Genomic DNA, 16,417 nt, shown 5'->3' on the forward strand with positions numbered 1-16,417 from the left:
TTGTTAAACTTCATTTTCTGTGAATAATTAACAATATGTATACATTTGTAAACAAATTTGGTTATAAAAAATTTTGCCATTTGTTCGCCACAGTTACAGTGGGGAATTTACTGGAAAAGTTCAATATTCATGTATATCACGATATGAAATACATTTCTTTTGCAGAACATGCGTATTAGGATGGAAATTGTTAATAATAATCATTTTTATGCATAATAAAATTTTGCAATAATTATATATCAATCATTTTCATGTATTCTTAATTTGTTTTTAATATATGTTTTATAACTAATGAAAATGTAATAAGAATGTAAGGATAGATCGAGATGTGCAAGATCACGAGAGTCAATGATTTTGGGTCGCAATCAAAGTACTGAGAATGACTCGGATAGCGAATAGCGTTTTGTTAAGTTTATTCATTTTATTCACTATAGTATTATAATTTGTTCAAGTTTATTATTGTTCATTTTACATATGGTTCATTTATTATTAATTTTGTTCTAAACTTGTTAGTTTTTAAAAATAAATTTGTTAATTTTTAATAATAAATTTTTTTTCTAAAAATTATTTCTTTTTGTTAAAATTAGTAACTATATCGGTAAATATAATTCTGTAAAAAATTTCCTCTATATATGCATTAATAACCGAACTACGAGAAGTGCCGAAAACAGGCCTTTTGTCCGCACTGTGTGGCGGCGCGCAAACAATACGTGCTCTTGATACTGTTAACTTTGACCACTTGTCGCTGGTCGTGTAACATTTTAATTGAATGTTGAATGTGCCGGGCACGCACGAAACGAAAATCAGATTGTTGCTGGTGCTGGTCGAACAGCGCCTAGGGAGACAAATACATAGATACATAGATAGATAGTTCCTGAGCTAATATCGCGAGAGTGCTGTAGGCTGTAGCCGCAGCCTGTAGCTGTATAACGTATAACAGATAGAAGTGTACAGCAAAGGTGGGTCGGTCACCTGGAGATAACTGTAAAATGTCATCGACGAATGTGTGTCAGGCATGGATTTGACGCTCCTAGGTGACACTTGTGGGATCTGTTGTTACACTAACGATGTTTCATCGGTGTTAACTTGATTGACAAAAGACCGACTACGTAGATAAACAGCACCTTCTGCCAATTTATTCGAATGTACGTAATCCAATTATCGTTTAAACGAAGTAAGCGTTATAATTGCTAGTATGCGCACAGCTATGTAGATCACCGTTTTTTTTCACCTCGTTCCTTCGTAGGAAATTCATATAGTCCGAGCGGAATTTAAAACTCTTCAAAACATTTGTTTAATAATATTGGTCCGCTCGTTTCTTTATATTTTCTTAAACACTTTCACGTAATTGATTTTGTGAAGCATGTGTCTTGCACAATCACAATGGATACGTGCAATGAATTATTTCGACCAAAAATAACATTTGCATAAATACATGTAGTTCTCGAAAGAACATAGTATTTGCTTAACACTAGGTTTACGGGACCCGTTAAAATGACGGGTTCTAATGCTTTTAATTTATAATTGTTAAGACTCTGAAGATATATCCATGAGAAATTATTCAACAAATTTATTTCTTTGGGTATGTTATTTAAAAAAAATGGCTAAAAATTTGGGCAGCACATTCTTGTTTATTTCATAACGTAATGTAAAATAGTCACTTTTAGAGCTCCGTAAACCTAGTGTTAATGCAAATGAAACTGTGCTCAACTTACACGTATTTTTTAATCATTTAAAAACAGAACATTTCTATACGCTGTTGCTTGCGAAGAAAGCTGACTTAGCAATGTGCTTGCAGATCACAGATAATAAGACGAATGACATGGAGGGACCAGAAGTAACGTTTTTATTCCAATTTGGTTTGACTCGTGACACTGTCACCGTCGACAGCAGCACGTTAACTCTTAGAGCTCTCAAGGAATTTGCCTGCGATTTTATAAATGCCAAATGTCCGGAGCACGGATTAAATCACTTGTACGAACGGTTGCTTTTATTCAAGCATGATTATAATTCTACCAATATACTGCAACTCATTACAAATACAACAGAAGTTGTCGACGAAACGCTGGTAGAGATTGTTTTGACTGGTAAGTATCGCCTCTTCAAACAAATAGATATTTTTCCTTAAACTACCGTTAAAAATGATTGGTTTTTTAAAATGTTCATTACAGTCATTCAATCATTATTAACAAAGTTAATATAATCTAATTACCAAACGATTTTTTTTTTCTGTTGGTTTAGCGCAAGTGCCAAATGAAGAAGTTCCCATTCGTTCTCATGCATTGACTGTTCATTCATACAAGGTTCCAACGTTTTGCGATTTTTGCGGAGAAATGTTATTCGGTCTTGTTCGACAAGGTCTAAAATGCGAAGGTAATTATGTTAGCAACATGTATTAGAAGACAATGTAACGATCGTAATAGATGTATTAAGCTTGGAACTTTTTATTGTGCAGGTTGTGGGATGAATTATCATAAAAGATGCGTTGTTAAAATACCTAATAATTGCTCACAAGATGCCAATCAGAGACGACGTAGTTCGGCGATGCTGAACGTACCGAGATCTCCGAGTCAAGGATCCACCAGTAGTTTGACCAGCATTAGCGACGATAATCATAGTACAAATAATATGCTGAATGTGAGCCAAAATAATAGTACTTTGGTACGATTTCTTGTAACGCCTAACATACGACCTGTTTAGTTTTTTGTATTATTATCGTGATATTATATTTTGTGTATTGTAATTATCTCCTATGTTCAGACAATACCAAGTATAATGGCTCCAAAACAATCCCGCTCTCCTTCGCTGGGAGGAAGACCAGTATGGGTCGAACGAGAACTTGCGACACGTATAAAAATTCCGCATACATTTGTGGTGCATACGTACACTAGGCCAACTGTATGCGGACACTGTAAAAAATTGCTAAGAGGTTTATTTAAGCAAGGCCTCCAATGTAAAGATTGTCAGTACAATGCACACAAAAAGTGTATTGAAAAAATACCTAAAGACTGTACCGGAGAAAATACACGAGACAATACAGGTTGTACTTGCTCGTTTCGTTGGTAGCTGTTAGGTTTACCGGAAAGTTCTGTTTGTCCTCGATTCGATACAACGCAACAAAAGTCTGACTTGAAGAAAACAATACTGCCACAAAAGTCGAACTCGCGTTCGCCAAACATATCATTTTCGACCTGTTCCCACGTATCGAGAAGATTTTTTATTTGAATTTTCCAAGATCGTATTTTATCCGAGTAATATGAATTCGATGGAAAGTGTTTCCTCGGAGATCCAGATAAATCTGAATTGGTGATAGTTCGAAGGTGCAGTCTGAAGAATATAAAAAAAGTAATCGTAGCCCTACCATTTCGGATCCTCGTTCGTTCTTACGTCTCTACGTAAAAACACATTTATCCTGATGTTGACACAATGCAAAATTTCACACTTCCTGTTCAAGAGTAATTACAATATTTTCTTTCATTTCTTGTCATCGCTACTCGTTAATCTTACAGCAAAGTAAGCCTCCTTTGCCCCACCAAATTCAGAGTTTTTGTGCATCTCTGATGCAAGAATGATCGTCTTGTAATCGGTACAGTTTCCTAGATCGATGGTATGTGTTTTCCCTTAGATTATTATTTTCGTGCGTCTACTTCACAGAAACTAATTTTCCAAATTCTTCTTAATCGGTTTGTGCGGTACACATTATCAATATTTCTAATCCTATTTCTATTTCTATTTCTATGTACATTCCAAACGATGCATGTGTTCGGGAACTATTTTACTTTTAGTCGTTATTCTTTCCAATCAAAATAGTTTTTAACATTCTGAAGCAAAGAAAAATATGCTAATTAGAAAGATAGAACTTTCGGCAGACCTAAATAGTTGATAGAAAAGAATGCTGTCTTAATGGAGTAAAATTGTTATACAGGTAACGAGTATCCAGATAGTGGAGTTGGTAGCGAACCAGAGGGTAAATGCGACGGAAGGAACGAAGAAGGTGATGGTGATAGCGACGCCGAGTCTCCATCGCCACCCCAACATTCTTCGTTTGCAGGAGATGAAACGAAATCATCCGAAGATTACACTGTAAAATTTCTTTATATTTATATCTTTTGTACTAGGAGCTTCGTTCGTCGAAGCCAATAATACTTCCTAGTAAACAGAATTCCTCTAATGTATTGTTATTACAGGAACAAGTTCCAAGCAATGATGATACTAATTATGACGAGTGTCAAAAATCGAGACCATCGAGGTAAGTTAGATTCGAGTTAGGCTATTATTCAAATTATCAATAATAATGTATTGCAACTCTAACTTTTCGTTCCATACAACAATTGTGTATTTGAACAGTTGCAGTTCCACACCAAGCAATAACATACCTTTAATGCGTATAGTGCAAAGTGTAAAACACACGAAACGGCGCGGTTCGAAAGTTTTGAAAGAAGGATGGATGGTACATTTTACAAATCGTGATTCAATGGTAAATAATTATTCTATACATACGTATAAGGACGACTTTATTCGAACCAGTTTCTAGAAACGTATTTGAATATTTTCAGAGGAAAAAACATTACTGGCGTCTTGACACGAAAGCTATAACGTTATTTCAAAGCGAAAACAGTTCTAAATATTTTAAAGAAATCCCACTGGTCGAGATAATATCGATCGAAGCTGCAAAAACATCTCGTTCAAGTATCCACTTAAACATTATTCAACTTCCTGCTGTATCAAAGTTACGAAATTAATATTGACTGTATTTTAATTCGATAATGTATTATTTGCGTTGTTTCAGGTACAATGCATTGTTTCGAGTTGAAAACTGCCAATGTTGAGTATTATGTCGGCGAAGATCCTTCATACGGAGAAAATTGTAGCCAAGTTCCTCCTCCAGAAAGTGGTATTGGAGCACATATAGCTCGATCATGGGAAACTAGTATTAGACAAGCGCTTATGCCTGTAACAACTGTGTCAAGCAGTGTGTATCTTTTTATTTTTCCTTTTTTTTTCTCTCTTTGCGATAAATTCGATGATGAATCGATCGTTATTTTAGGCCAGGAACAAACTACAGAACCAGAAGAAAATGTTACAGACATGTCTCAGTTATATGAGATCTTTCCGGACGAAGTGTTAGGTTCTGGTCAATTTGGTACTGTGTACGGAGGTGTTCATCGTAAGAGTGGTCGAGCGGTTGCCATAAAAGTAATCGACAAATTACGTTTTCCCACGAAGCAAGAGGCACAACTTAAAAATGAAGTTGCTATCCTGCAAAATCTTTCCCACAGCGGCGTTGTAAATCTAGAGCGAATGTTCGAAACTTCCGAACGAATATTTGTAGTGATGGAGAAGCTGAAAGGAGATATGTTAGAAATGATCCTGAGCTCGGAACGCGGCCGTCTCAGCGAAAGAATCACGAAATTCCTAATTACACAGATATTGGTAGCATTGAAGCATTTGCACAGCAAAAATATCGTTCACTGCGATTTGAAGCCAGAAAATGTTCTGTTGAGCAGCGACAGTGAATTTACTCAAGTAAAACTGTGCGACTTCGGTTTCGCGAGAATCATAGGCGAGAAGAGCTTCAGAAGAAGCGTCGTTGGCACTCCCGCGTATTTAGCACCAGAAGTATTAAGGAACAAAGGTTACAATCGATCTCTGGATATGTGGAGTGTCGGTGTAATTATCTATGTATCTTTAAGCGGTACATTCCCCTTCAACGAGGAAGAAGATATCAACGAACAAATTCAGAATGCCGCTTTTATGTATCCCCCTATTCCTTGGCAAGACATTTCATCCGATGGTATAATACACACATTTCATATAACTTATAATAGCGATAGTAATAATAACAACAACAAACATGTTATTCAGCGACAAATACTGTCTCGGATATAATTCATATATTTTCTTTCTTCCTTCCAGCAATCGATTTAATCAATAATTTATTGCAAGTGAAACAGAGGAAACGGTATACCGTGGACAAAAGTTTACAGCATATATGGCTTCAAGTAAGCGTTCAAGAAAACATAAGCAAGCGCAAAGATCTCAGATCAATAATTCAGTAATTCCGCTACCATACTGTTCTTTCTAGGATTATCAAACATGGTGCGACTTACGAGAATTAGAAGCGAAGGTGGGATACCGTTATTTGACTCACGAAAGCGACGACGCTCGGTGGCTGGCGCACAGTAACCAACGCACATGACAGAACTGTTCGCCTATGTTAAACATCGAAACATTGCCAAATAATTTGTCGTTACACAAAGGCTGGGCTCGAAGCGCTCGAGCCACATTACGGCGTTTTATTCGTGCCTGACTTGAATAAGTTCGTACAAGGGAGTACAACAATTTAATCTCTCGTATTAAATGTTAGAATATCGATGAATACATCACGCCGCGCATCATCAATGAAGGCCATCTTTTCAAGGTATTCTTTTCGCGTAGGAGATCTGAATCTTATTCAATGATATTTCGATCAGACTGGAATGTGTGAGATAGGACGTTGAACAAAATATTGTAATGAAATGCAATAGCAATGTTTATACAAAATATTATGAGATTTCATCATAAGTTAACGGTTATGTCGCAACAGGTGTTTTCCATTGAATAGCATGGCACGTTTGTGCGACATGTTCTAACGATTCCCTACTTTTCTCGTTGCGAGATAAACGATTATTTCATATTCTTTTATCGCTTTAATACTCTCCCGAATGCATAATATTTTACAAGTAGTTTCTAAGCGCTTAGCCTCGTAACATAAATGACATATGTATGTACATAAATATGTATGCATACATATATCAACATATTTTCCTGCTTGATATGGGATTCGAAGTTTAGCATGGTTTATAACTGCACAAATGTTGCTTGAAATTAAAGCTAGTAGATTTAAATAGTACACAATATTATATTCTATGCGAAGAGAACGCACGCACGTACACACACACACACACATTCTTTTAAAAAGAAAGAATGCAAGATTTAGAATATTCGAATATTCGTTACAGTTCTACTTTTGCAGACGTCAGGATCATCCGAATGAAGCTATACAATGCTTTCTAAAGACATTTCTTGTTGCCTAAACAGCAAACATATTTTTCTTAATAATGCACTAACGTACTGTCCGCTCTAAATTTGGTGGCATGTTCTTGGAATCTATATGATGAGATTCGATTCTATCCATATAGGAAGCTTCATCAAAGTTGTTAGATTTTCATAGATTAGGTAAGAATATAAAATGATTCTCTCTATAAAGAAAAATTTCCTACTTCGCGTTTTCCCTTAAAAAATATCTAAACTTCAAAAATTAGAAGCTTCGATGTCTATTGTCTCTTGTCGGGTTTATTCGAAGACAACAGTCTACCAGTAAGAAATCATAAACTTTCGATATTTATATCTGTCTCTACACGGTACACTATGTTACTATATTAAAATATATTATTGTTCCATAATGCTTCGAATTACAAAACATTTGCCTGTATCGATTATGAGGGAAGAAAAAGATTGATAATAACGTAAGTAGATTTCGCATACATAATTGAAAATTTCTCAGATATACACATGTATAGCTCAGAAAATATTCTAGATAGTGTTGCGAACATAATCGCTAATGTGATAAATTTTGTATTTGGAAGTAGTGATCAAGAGTTTATTGAAATTATCCGATATCGGTATGCATATAAAATAAGGATAAGTTGAATATTTCGAATACATTATATTTATTGTTTAATGTTACTATCAAATTTGATCGAATTTGGCTTATTATCTCTTTATTAGAAGTAAATCGAAACCGTTTGACGTTATATTTAGAAAGCACAAAGCAAAATCAGATTTTTATTTATGTATATATTATTCTTTATAATCTACGCATTCCTTTGTTGCATTTACAAACTCGTAAACATATACGAGATTCGTATACTCATATTGTAATTTGACGATACATGGCCAACTATGGTAATTTAGGATATCGTACATAAATAAAAGTACATAGTATGCAACTAGTTTCTTAAATTCATCTTGGAAGAACTGTAATGATAGCGCATTAATTACGATACTAACATAATGGTTTCTAATATTTTTTATTGATGCAATGTTTTTAACTAGAAGAACAACGATAAGATCGAGTGTATGCTTAGTAAAAAAGTGAAAAATTCATATTTGCAGAAGAAGAACAAATTACCTCAAATTTAAAATTTTGACGTGAACAAATGTAATTTCACACTACTTAATGAATGACACATCTTACAAAAGACTGAGTTGATCTTGAGTAGCGATATTTGGCATTTCAATGAAAATTACATGTATACCCATCCGACCACTCAACCATCTACACGCAAGCACGTACTTAACTTGAGTTTCTTGTTTCTTGCTTGATTGGAATTTATTTCAATTGTTTGTTACTCATGTGCACGATTCACGGCCTATGCCTATACATATATATATATATATTATTGGATGCCCTATGCTTATTGTTATGGTTGTTTTTACAATAACCAAATGTTTTATTGGTTGCGATTATGAAATTCATAAGCCACATTTGAGCAGTTAATACTATTATTGGTACTATAAGTTTAGATACAAATGCAATAATTTACACGAGATACTATGTAATTGTTCGTAGGAGGATTTGATAATATTATGTACTCATGGTATGTTTCTATAGTATTTGCTGTACAAGATGCGTTGAATGTATCATTTGTCTGTGTAATTGTAGTAGAGACGATTATTTGTATATAGCATATGTATCCCGTATATATTTTTTAATTTTTTATTGTCCTTATTGTTCGAAGAATGTTCAAAAACTTTTTACACACGCATTCAAGTTCATAATAATTAATGATACATTCCACTTGAGCTGTGCGTTCATGTCACTCGCAAATACATAATTAACAGATGAGAAACTTTAAAGTACTTAAATGAAATGCAGTCATGAATTGTAACAGATTATATACATTTTAAGTGAAACTAACAAATCTTCATAAGAATGCTAAAATGTTAAATCATCATTGTACTTATAAGAATGTGAATAAATTAATGATCAGTGATGCTACGAGCGAGCTTTGTAAGGTTTAATATGTAGTATTATGCGACGAAAACGTTATTCCTTTTCCCTCGAACATTCCGATAAAAATAATGTAGAAATGTATAAGAAACATAAAGCATTAATTCAATAAACATTCATTCAAAATCGAATTTCTATGCCTGTGTTTTGAACGGTGTAAAAAGAAAATCTGCGAATCTAGATGTCGTTATAGTGGGAATGTAATTGTTCGTCTCGTTCTCGTTAATTCTAACAGCACTTCTACTTGAAATAATAACATCCTGCTTAGCGTCACACTACGTATCTCCGACGAGGTCCTCTCAGTTGGTTATTGTATTCCTTAAATTCGAATACGGAATAACCGAGCATTCCCACGAATGCGAGATTTGTGCAACAAACAAATTGATACTTCGTCGATGTCTGTTATTGTCATTATCATTGTGTGACAATATTACTCGCGTGTTACTTCAGTAAGTGGCCGGTACCATTGTAATTGACGTTATTATTCGACTCGTCGAAATGTTCATATTAAGCATGTTGAGCATATTCTTATGGAACATCAGTTTGGCAGAATGGGTAGACATGCCACAGTTCTCTGATGAGAAAAGAATATACAGGTATGTAGCGAAAGAAAAAGAAAAACAGTATGTGGTATGTAGTGGTATATAGGTATATGTATTAGAGCACGTGTCAAAAACAATGATGCATATTGATACTTAATTAATTAATTTGCAAAGTTTTTCATCTTCCACTTGTAGAATACCGTCATCCAAACAAGATCATTTTTATAAATTTTCTTCAACACCCTCGGAAAATCAATTCCCTCTCGTGTACGGTAATGCACCTACAAGAAACTTGAGCGAAGAAGCAGCGGTGAACGGAAGTGGAGGATTTCTGATAGGTCAACACCAATTTGAGGATTCCAACAGCGAAACCACGATTCACGAGTATACCAATGAGGAAAATTCATTTGCAACTAATACTGAAGAAGAAGAACAACAACAACAACAACATCAACAACAACAACATCAACAACGACAACAACAACAAGTGGAGGCAACCGACTCCCCGTTAGTGGATGTAAGTAAGCGTTTTCCGTTTTCCGTCCATCATTGACTTTAGTTAGAATTGTTCTTTTTCAGGAATACAATGCGAATACAGAATGTTACAATGAATCTTTCGTTTCGAACGACGTGGATATCTTAAAATATTTACCGATAAATATATTAAGATCTGTTCATCAGACTTTGAAATCGCAGTCGACATCCAGTGAAGGAAAACTCTTGTTTTTGAAAACGTTTGAGCAAACGTTAATAACCGAAATAGGTAGTAGAATGATTTCTACATGTAGACACATACTGTAAAAAAAAAAGAAAAGAAATGTGGCAAACAAGTGGTTATCGGCGATTTTTTTGCTTTTCTTTTTAAAGAAACGCGACTTGCGCAGACCATAAGAGGTGGTCGACAAAAAAGAGGCACCGAACATCATGATCTCGGTTATGATTCTCATGATAACGCTACAGGATTTCCATCCATAGAAGGTGCATTGATGGCTATTTCATTCCTCACGTTCGCTGTATATCTTGTTCGGCTAGTCATGGTATTAACGGCTCGATTCTATGTACACGTTAAATTCCAGTATATCCCAGGCAACAATTTGTATTTGGTTTTTGACGTAATTGTCTCCTGTTACAGCTTTTATTCCGAAATATGAACAACCCTGCACCCACTCCTACCGGCGCCACGTTACTTCTCGGCAGAAGAAAAAGATCTATAAACATACTTGACGAAGAGACGGTTAAAATACTCAGCAGCATGGATAAATTCATCTGAAATATTTAACCGATTTGTAATCGATAATTGTAATGGTAACATATGTACGAAATAATTACTAGAAAGAATTCACATTTACAACAAAAGGGGAAACCTAATAATAAATCTATGTATGTGTAATGTATTATACGCGTATGTAATGACTATACCGTTGGTCGTATGACAAAATTTTGTTAGCTCGAACAAATTCTTGTTCCCTCATCCAATGCTACTTATCGTGGCGAACATTTCTCCATACTTCCCGTCCCAATTGTTCAAGTTTACAGTTTGGCTTGCACAGCTGGCGGCGTTGGGGACAATAATACTGCGTTACGATACGAACCCGGCGGTCGTTTCAACGAAAGATCGTGTAATTGTCCAAGAACTGACGCTAGTCGAATTTTGTCGACACGGTATGTGTTTCGTTTTTCAGCTGGCACTAGAATACTTTGCAGTACGAGATTGCTTATCGACGTGGAAAATAAGTCGAGGGATAATGAATACGGATGGTTCCCCCATTCATGTCCTTCGAGAAATGCTTTTTCTGCTCGTTTCTGAGCTTCGGTAGAAACTGCTTTCACAGTTATGTCGGACGACTCGCCCCACTGTAATCGAACAAGAAGAGAAAAGGAAATGAAATCATATTTTTCCATGTATTATACAATATTGAGAAGATCCTACCTGAATCGTGAGAATAAATTTCTAACTTTACCTCGAACAAGACAAGACACGTAATGTATATCGCATCCACGAATGGCAGTAGTACATTGTACAAGAGAGAAAATAATTTAGTATTTTCTCCTCGAATGTATTTGTTATTCAGAATATTTATGTAATTTAATCTCAACAAAATATTTAGTGTTTCTTCCCATTCTAACTTCATCGTGAGCTCGTCCTCTATCAGCGGCATTGCGAATTCTGTGCTCATCATTGTCCTGAGTAACGTGTATCGTTTAAAAGCGGTATCTACGTGTGACACAATGAAAACATTTTACTTAGAATCAAAATGGTTCGTGTACCAATAAATATTGAGAACAACGAACGAGTAGTACGTGTAATGGTTCCAGGATTACCGTGTTCGACTCCTTCCGTTCCAATCGCTAATGCGACAATGGCAGGTTTCGTTAGAAAAGAAAGAGTGGGATTTAGATAAAGTGATATATTGATAACCGATACCGCTATTCCCATCGTTTTCTCCGTGAGAGTATGCCCTTTAACTCGCGTGATGCTTTTCAGCTTCATCGATTTGTGCCTTTGTTTCAGTCTTAAAACTTCCGATGAGTCAAACATAAGCAATTCTTCGTGAATTTTCAGAGTATTTAATATCTCTTGTCTCGCACCGTTTCTATCGTCTGTCCTAGAAGAAACATTATTCTACGATAATGACTGTGTTGTTCATTCATATTAGTTCTATTGTTTCTTTCGGAGCGGAACTTACTTTTTCGGATGTATAGTCGCGTTGAATGTTTCTAAAGCGTTTCTGCACCACAAATAATCGTTGACTAAACTGTCTAACGTATATGGATTATCAGGATACATTTGACACCTTTCATTGAACAGTAATGCGATTAAATTGACAGGCATGAGAACGGTATTCTTTTTATGTGAATCGATTATATGGTAAGCCAAATTTTCACGAACGGTCGATGGTAGTTTCGTATAGGGTGATAATACTTTCTCCTTACGGACTTCCATACTTAAAAAGCTACACGTGGAAATAGGCTCGCCGATATTAAAAAACACACAACCATAAGCGTAAGGTTTCTGTAAAATGGACAAAGATTGAAGGAGACCGAATGTAGATTCTTTCGGTTTTGGGACACCCAACAGTTCGTACGCGAAGAGTAATTCTTCTGGTGGCCGTTCGTAACTAATACTTATAGGTATGAAATGAATATCGGGTACTCCACCTTCCAACAAACTTTCTAAAATAGTTGACAAAAGACCTGAAAGCAATGTTGTTAGAAATTGTGTTTGCATTATTTAGTACTTACGAGAGAATTACATTGCAGTTCCAGCAATTTCTGCTTACCAAATTTTGGTATTATACTCTTCAAACTTCTACTGCGAGTGCCCTCGATAAAAAATTCTATTGCTCTGTCGCTGTGTTTTACTAGCGACGTTACATACGATTGGAACACTTTTTTGTATAACAAATCATTGGAGAAACTACGTCGCATGTAAAACGCTCCTGTTTTTCTCAATAATTCTCCTATTATGTACATCTGATAAAAGTCCATACCACTCGCAATGTTGGGAAGGGCCATGTCGTACGAAAACAAAACATACGACAATATTATAAAATCCAAGTAACTTCTGTGAGTGGGAGCATAAACGTATTGAACTTGAGAAATTTGCATTTCTTTTTTCAGTCTCAGTAGCACATTTTCATTCACGTGAATACTTTGAAAAATCCTTTTAAGTACTTTGGTAATAATGACACCTGAAAACCAAGATCTACATACATCTAAAATTGAATGGACAAACATTATTGTTTCTTTGTTTCTTTTTGACATTTTACGCTTACCTAACCAGCGTACAGTAGCTAAATGTGCCTTACTAGCCATTTCATTGACCATTACACGAGCTTCTTGTACAACTTTGTTTATGTCCAGTTGCTGTGTGGCAGCCACAGATGTAATTGCTAATTTAACCCTTTCATCGTTGAGGACAGCTTCGATCATTTGATTCCTGGAATACTTGGACTCGAAGGGAATTTTATGCGGCAATAGTGGATCCATAGGTCGAGAAGCCCATAAAATATCACAATCCTTTCGTCTTGCGAGCAACAGATCTACAGATTCTACGGGTCGATTCATTTTAATCGTAGAACGTAAAACGCCGACAGCCGGACAGCCGACAACAACTCCATTCGTTTATATATATATATATATAGTAACAGACTTCTCCGTAAATGGGTACATATTTTGCTGAAAGCGAGAAACCAACGTAAAGTCCAACGGTCAATTTTCCCTCATTTCCAATTCGAATGATATGTCAATGTAAATAATTTATTATGCAAACGTATGCATATATGTCCATATATATGCAGACATTTATGTATGTATACTCACGTGGTCATAGGTCACATTATAACTCGTAAAACTCGAATTCAAATTTGTCCACATAACTTTCTCGAAAGTTTATTTAGACCTGATTTTCTTTTTATTTTATGGTTTTATGTCGCGACAACTGCTAGGTTATATAACAAAATAAATATATAACAAGGTAAATACAAAATAAATTCGTTGATTAGAAACGATGAACAAACGAATGAATATTTAGAATATGTCCAAAATAGTTATTTGACAAAATTTACAATTATTTAGTCAATATGTTGCTGATGTTGTCGGTAAAATGGAAAACTAATATACATTTATAAAATAGCTATCGATAATATAGAATTCTACGTGATCGGCATCCCGCCACAATTTGATCGCAGCCATTGGTAATGTCATCGGATCGAACGGATATTCGAAGATAACTTCGATATTTGATGGGACTTGAGAGTTGAATTGTAAGTTGGAAGAACGCGTTTCGAGGTAGGCAGATTGTCATTTGAAAATAATTTCGATTGCATACCAAAAATTTCAATTGATGAGCTGCCTACGGGCGCATGCGCTCTGGAAATTTTTTGTTTCCGAAGAACGCCGTCGGAGGTCGAAGTCTCGGAGTTGGAGTCCCGACGATACAGAATACCTATAGAATTCGATACGATTCTTGTCGAGTTGTTTTCAATGTTTACGGATGAAAATTTGAGCAACTCTAGCTTTTGAAAAGCGAATATTTTTAATTTTTGTGCATAGCAAACAGAATAAAAGATGGCTTATGCTGGCGATGGACAATTCGAAGTTTCTTATATTACGATGAGTACGTACAACGAGCAAGTACCCTTATACATAAAATACGTAACCTAAAAAATACCAAACAATTCATAGGAATATTGTAAATATGTATGTGCTGCTGTAAATATATTCCTTGGTCGGAGTTGTCATTCTCTTGAATTTCTCTTCTGAATAGAGTTCTGCTACCGTATTCGTAGCTCGTGTACAACGTATGTAGTTGTATGTAAATAGATACTTTCTAACTTTGTTTTGCCATGTCACCGTCTCAGATAGTCCTAAAAGCATACAGCAGCGCGGATTATTGTCGAAAAGTCGTCCGAAATGTACTAACGTAACGTATTTTTTCCGCAACGATACGTTTGTCATTATGCAATTACGCACAACGAAATCTTAAAAATTTGCACAGTATGGAATGCCGTTGCATCCGTGGGATGGTACATAGTGGCAATTTTAATCTCCCTATGGTGCGCTTCGCCGTACATTCGAGAGAAATATACAAACTGGAAGACGAGAAAAGAGGAGCAAGATTATGCTGCAAAATATCACAAGAGTAAGCTCGACTCGAGACTCGAAGGAAACCGTTCGGGCGTTTACTAAATTTACTAAGTAATAATAATAATAATAATAACAACAACATTTTGGTTTCATTTAGATCCGGATCTATTGCAGGAGAGGCTATCAGCTGTGGAAGCTTCGAGGCAAAAGATGCAACAAGAATATTACGAAAAATGCGCGCTTGCGCAGAAAGATAGAGAGGAGGTGAAATCGTTTAAAAATTCGAGGCTTTCGTTGTGGTTGTCGAACAGGGAAGTAAAGCGAAATCTTAACTCGGCTGTTATTATATTTTCCAGCGTGCGGAAAGAAAGAGAGAAGCAGCGAGATCGGCAGAGGTCCAGTCCGGTAGTCTAGGTCATAGATTGGGAACCGAGACGGACGATCGATTATCTTTTCCCAAGGGAAAGTCTAACTCGATGAAGAAAGGTTTGGAATTGACATGATGAGAAGTTCTTGAAATTCGAGTAATTTCGAATCGGAGTAACGTGCAAATTGTTTCAGAATATAATCCATTGATGGGGGATAATTCCCGTGGATATCGGCCGCCAAAGCGTAGTTGCTGCGGAAAGGGTGGCTGCGGATAATTTTTCATTAGCATAGATATCAAAGTTTCTGTTCCGCAAACAGTCTTTTGCACGCGTATTCGATACATTAGTCTTTTGGCACGAGTCTGCTATTCGGTGGAAAAAAAAGAAGGGAAATTAAAGAAAAGTATTGTGGCTCGCGTCGTGTTTTCAACAAAAAAGAAAAAAACAAACGTATCGACGTTGTAACAATACAAATATCATTGTTTTCGTAATAAATTGAATGCTGGTGAAACGGGAAACGAGGAGTTGCGGCGGTTGTCTTTGATTCCTTGATTTTCTCTCGACGAAAGGTCGTTCCCTGGTACTTTCTTTGAGCGCGAATCCGTTCGGAGCGCAAAATGGATAAAGTTCGAGGATTTCAACGTAATTTTTTATTAATAATTGTTACCTGTATATTATGTAACGTTTCCGTATATCTTATACGTCTTATACATACGTGTACGTAGTACTTGACAATAATGATCCTTATTCCGTAATTATCTACACTTGTGCGCGCGTGTCTGCTGCGTGTATGCGTACATTGATGTTTCGTATTCATCGACTTTATTCGCATTCTCGTTTCCTGCGACTCGATGCGCTCGAAC

At 35.9% G+C, this 16,417-nt stretch overlaps 4 protein-coding genes across 4 annotated transcripts; 3 read left to right on the forward strand and 1 right to left on the reverse strand.

The window, feature by feature from the left end:
* Positions 1–883: 883 nt before the first annotated feature.
* Positions 884–9,047, forward strand: Pkd (serine/threonine-protein kinase D3). Its single transcript, XM_076786878.1, has 13 exons — positions 884–1,145; positions 1,799–2,087; positions 2,242–2,373; positions 2,456–2,661; positions 2,761–3,040; positions 3,926–4,083; positions 4,188–4,249; positions 4,348–4,477; positions 4,557–4,689; positions 4,790–4,972; positions 5,048–5,794; positions 5,917–6,002; positions 6,086–9,047. Exons 2-13 carry the CDS (start codon positions 1,823–1,825, stop codon positions 6,197–6,199), a joined length of 2,496 nt encoding a protein of 831 aa, XP_076642993.1. The 5' UTR covers positions 884–1,145; positions 1,799–1,822; the 3' UTR covers positions 6,200–9,047.
* Positions 9,048–9,521: 474 nt separating this feature from the next.
* LOC143353499 (uncharacterized) lies at positions 9,522–10,867 on the forward strand. The gene is made up of 5 exons (XM_076786881.1): positions 9,522–9,651; positions 9,793–10,114; positions 10,177–10,360; positions 10,465–10,634; positions 10,730–10,867. The coding sequence occupies exons 1-5, from the start codon at positions 9,554–9,556 to the stop codon at positions 10,865–10,867; spliced, it is 912 nt and encodes a 303-aa protein (XP_076642996.1). The 5' UTR covers positions 9,522–9,553.
* A 115-nt stretch (positions 10,868–10,982) lies between these two features.
* Dhap-at (dihydroxyacetone phosphate acyltransferase) lies at positions 10,983–13,837 on the reverse strand. The gene is made up of 6 exons (XM_076786879.1): positions 13,374–13,837; positions 12,879–13,289; positions 12,285–12,792; positions 11,920–12,203; positions 11,559–11,812; positions 10,983–11,451 (listed from the first exon to the last, which is right to left on the reverse strand). The coding sequence occupies exons 1-6, from the start codon at positions 13,663–13,665 to the stop codon at positions 11,128–11,130; spliced, it is 2,073 nt and encodes a 690-aa protein (XP_076642994.1). The 5' UTR covers positions 13,666–13,837; the 3' UTR covers positions 10,983–11,127.
* A 652-nt stretch (positions 13,838–14,489) lies between these two features.
* LOC143353500 (uncharacterized) lies at positions 14,490–16,072 on the forward strand. The gene is made up of 5 exons (XM_076786882.1): positions 14,490–14,716; positions 15,098–15,241; positions 15,344–15,450; positions 15,543–15,672; positions 15,748–16,072. The coding sequence occupies exons 1-5, from the start codon at positions 14,668–14,670 to the stop codon at positions 15,828–15,830; spliced, it is 513 nt and encodes a 170-aa protein (XP_076642997.1). The 5' UTR covers positions 14,490–14,667; the 3' UTR covers positions 15,831–16,072.
* The last annotated feature ends 345 nt before the right edge of the window (positions 16,073–16,417 follow it).

The sequence above is a fragment of the Halictus rubicundus genome, chromosome 4 (assembly GCF_050948215.1).
Source record: "Halictus rubicundus isolate RS-2024b chromosome 4, iyHalRubi1_principal, whole genome shotgun sequence".
NCBI classification, from domain to species: domain Eukaryota; kingdom Metazoa; phylum Arthropoda; class Insecta; order Hymenoptera; family Halictidae; genus Halictus; species Halictus rubicundus.

Excerpts from the sequence above, each read along its gene's own strand:
- Pkd (XM_076786878.1), top strand. The coding sequence starts at position 1,823 with ATGGAGGGACCAGAAGTAACGTTTTTATTCCAATTTGGTTTGACTCGT. Across the intron at positions 4,478-4,556 it reads TTACAAATCGTGATTCAATG|AGGAAAAAACATTACTGGCG; the intron begins GTAAATAATTAT and ends GAATATTTTCAG. Across the intron at positions 4,690-4,789 it reads TGCAAAAACATCTCGTTCAA|GTACAATGCATTGTTTCGAG; the intron begins GTATCCACTTAA and ends GCGTTGTTTCAG.
- LOC143353499 (XM_076786881.1), top strand. The coding sequence starts at position 9,554 with ATGTTCATATTAAGCATGTTGAGCATATTCTTATGGAACATCAGTTTG. Across the intron at positions 10,361-10,464 it reads AACGTTAATAACCGAAATAG|AAACGCGACTTGCGCAGACC; the intron begins GTAGTAGAATGA and ends TTCTTTTTAAAG. Across the intron at positions 10,635-10,729 it reads ATCTTGTTCGGCTAGTCATG|CTTTTATTCCGAAATATGAA; the intron begins GTATTAACGGCT and ends CTCCTGTTACAG.
- Dhap-at (XM_076786879.1), bottom strand. The coding sequence starts at position 13,665 with ATGAATCGACCCGTAGAATCTGTAGATCTGTTGCTCGCAAGACGAAAG. Across the intron at positions 12,793-12,878 it reads GAGTATAATACCAAAATTTG|GTCTTTTGTCAACTATTTTA; the intron begins GTAAGCAGAAAT and ends CATTGCTTTCAG. Across the intron at positions 11,452-11,558 it reads CGTGTCTTGTCTTGTTCGAG|TGGGGCGAGTCGTCCGACAT; the intron begins GTAAAGTTAGAA and ends GTTCGATTACAG.
- LOC143353500 (XM_076786882.1), top strand. The coding sequence starts at position 14,668 with ATGGCTTATGCTGGCGATGGACAATTCGAAGTTTCTTATATTACGATG. Across the intron at positions 14,717-15,097 it reads AGTTTCTTATATTACGATGA|TATGGAATGCCGTTGCATCC; the intron begins GTACGTACAACG and ends AAATTTGCACAG. Across the intron at positions 15,673-15,747 it reads GTCTAACTCGATGAAGAAAG|AATATAATCCATTGATGGGG; the intron begins GTTTGGAATTGA and ends AAATTGTTTCAG.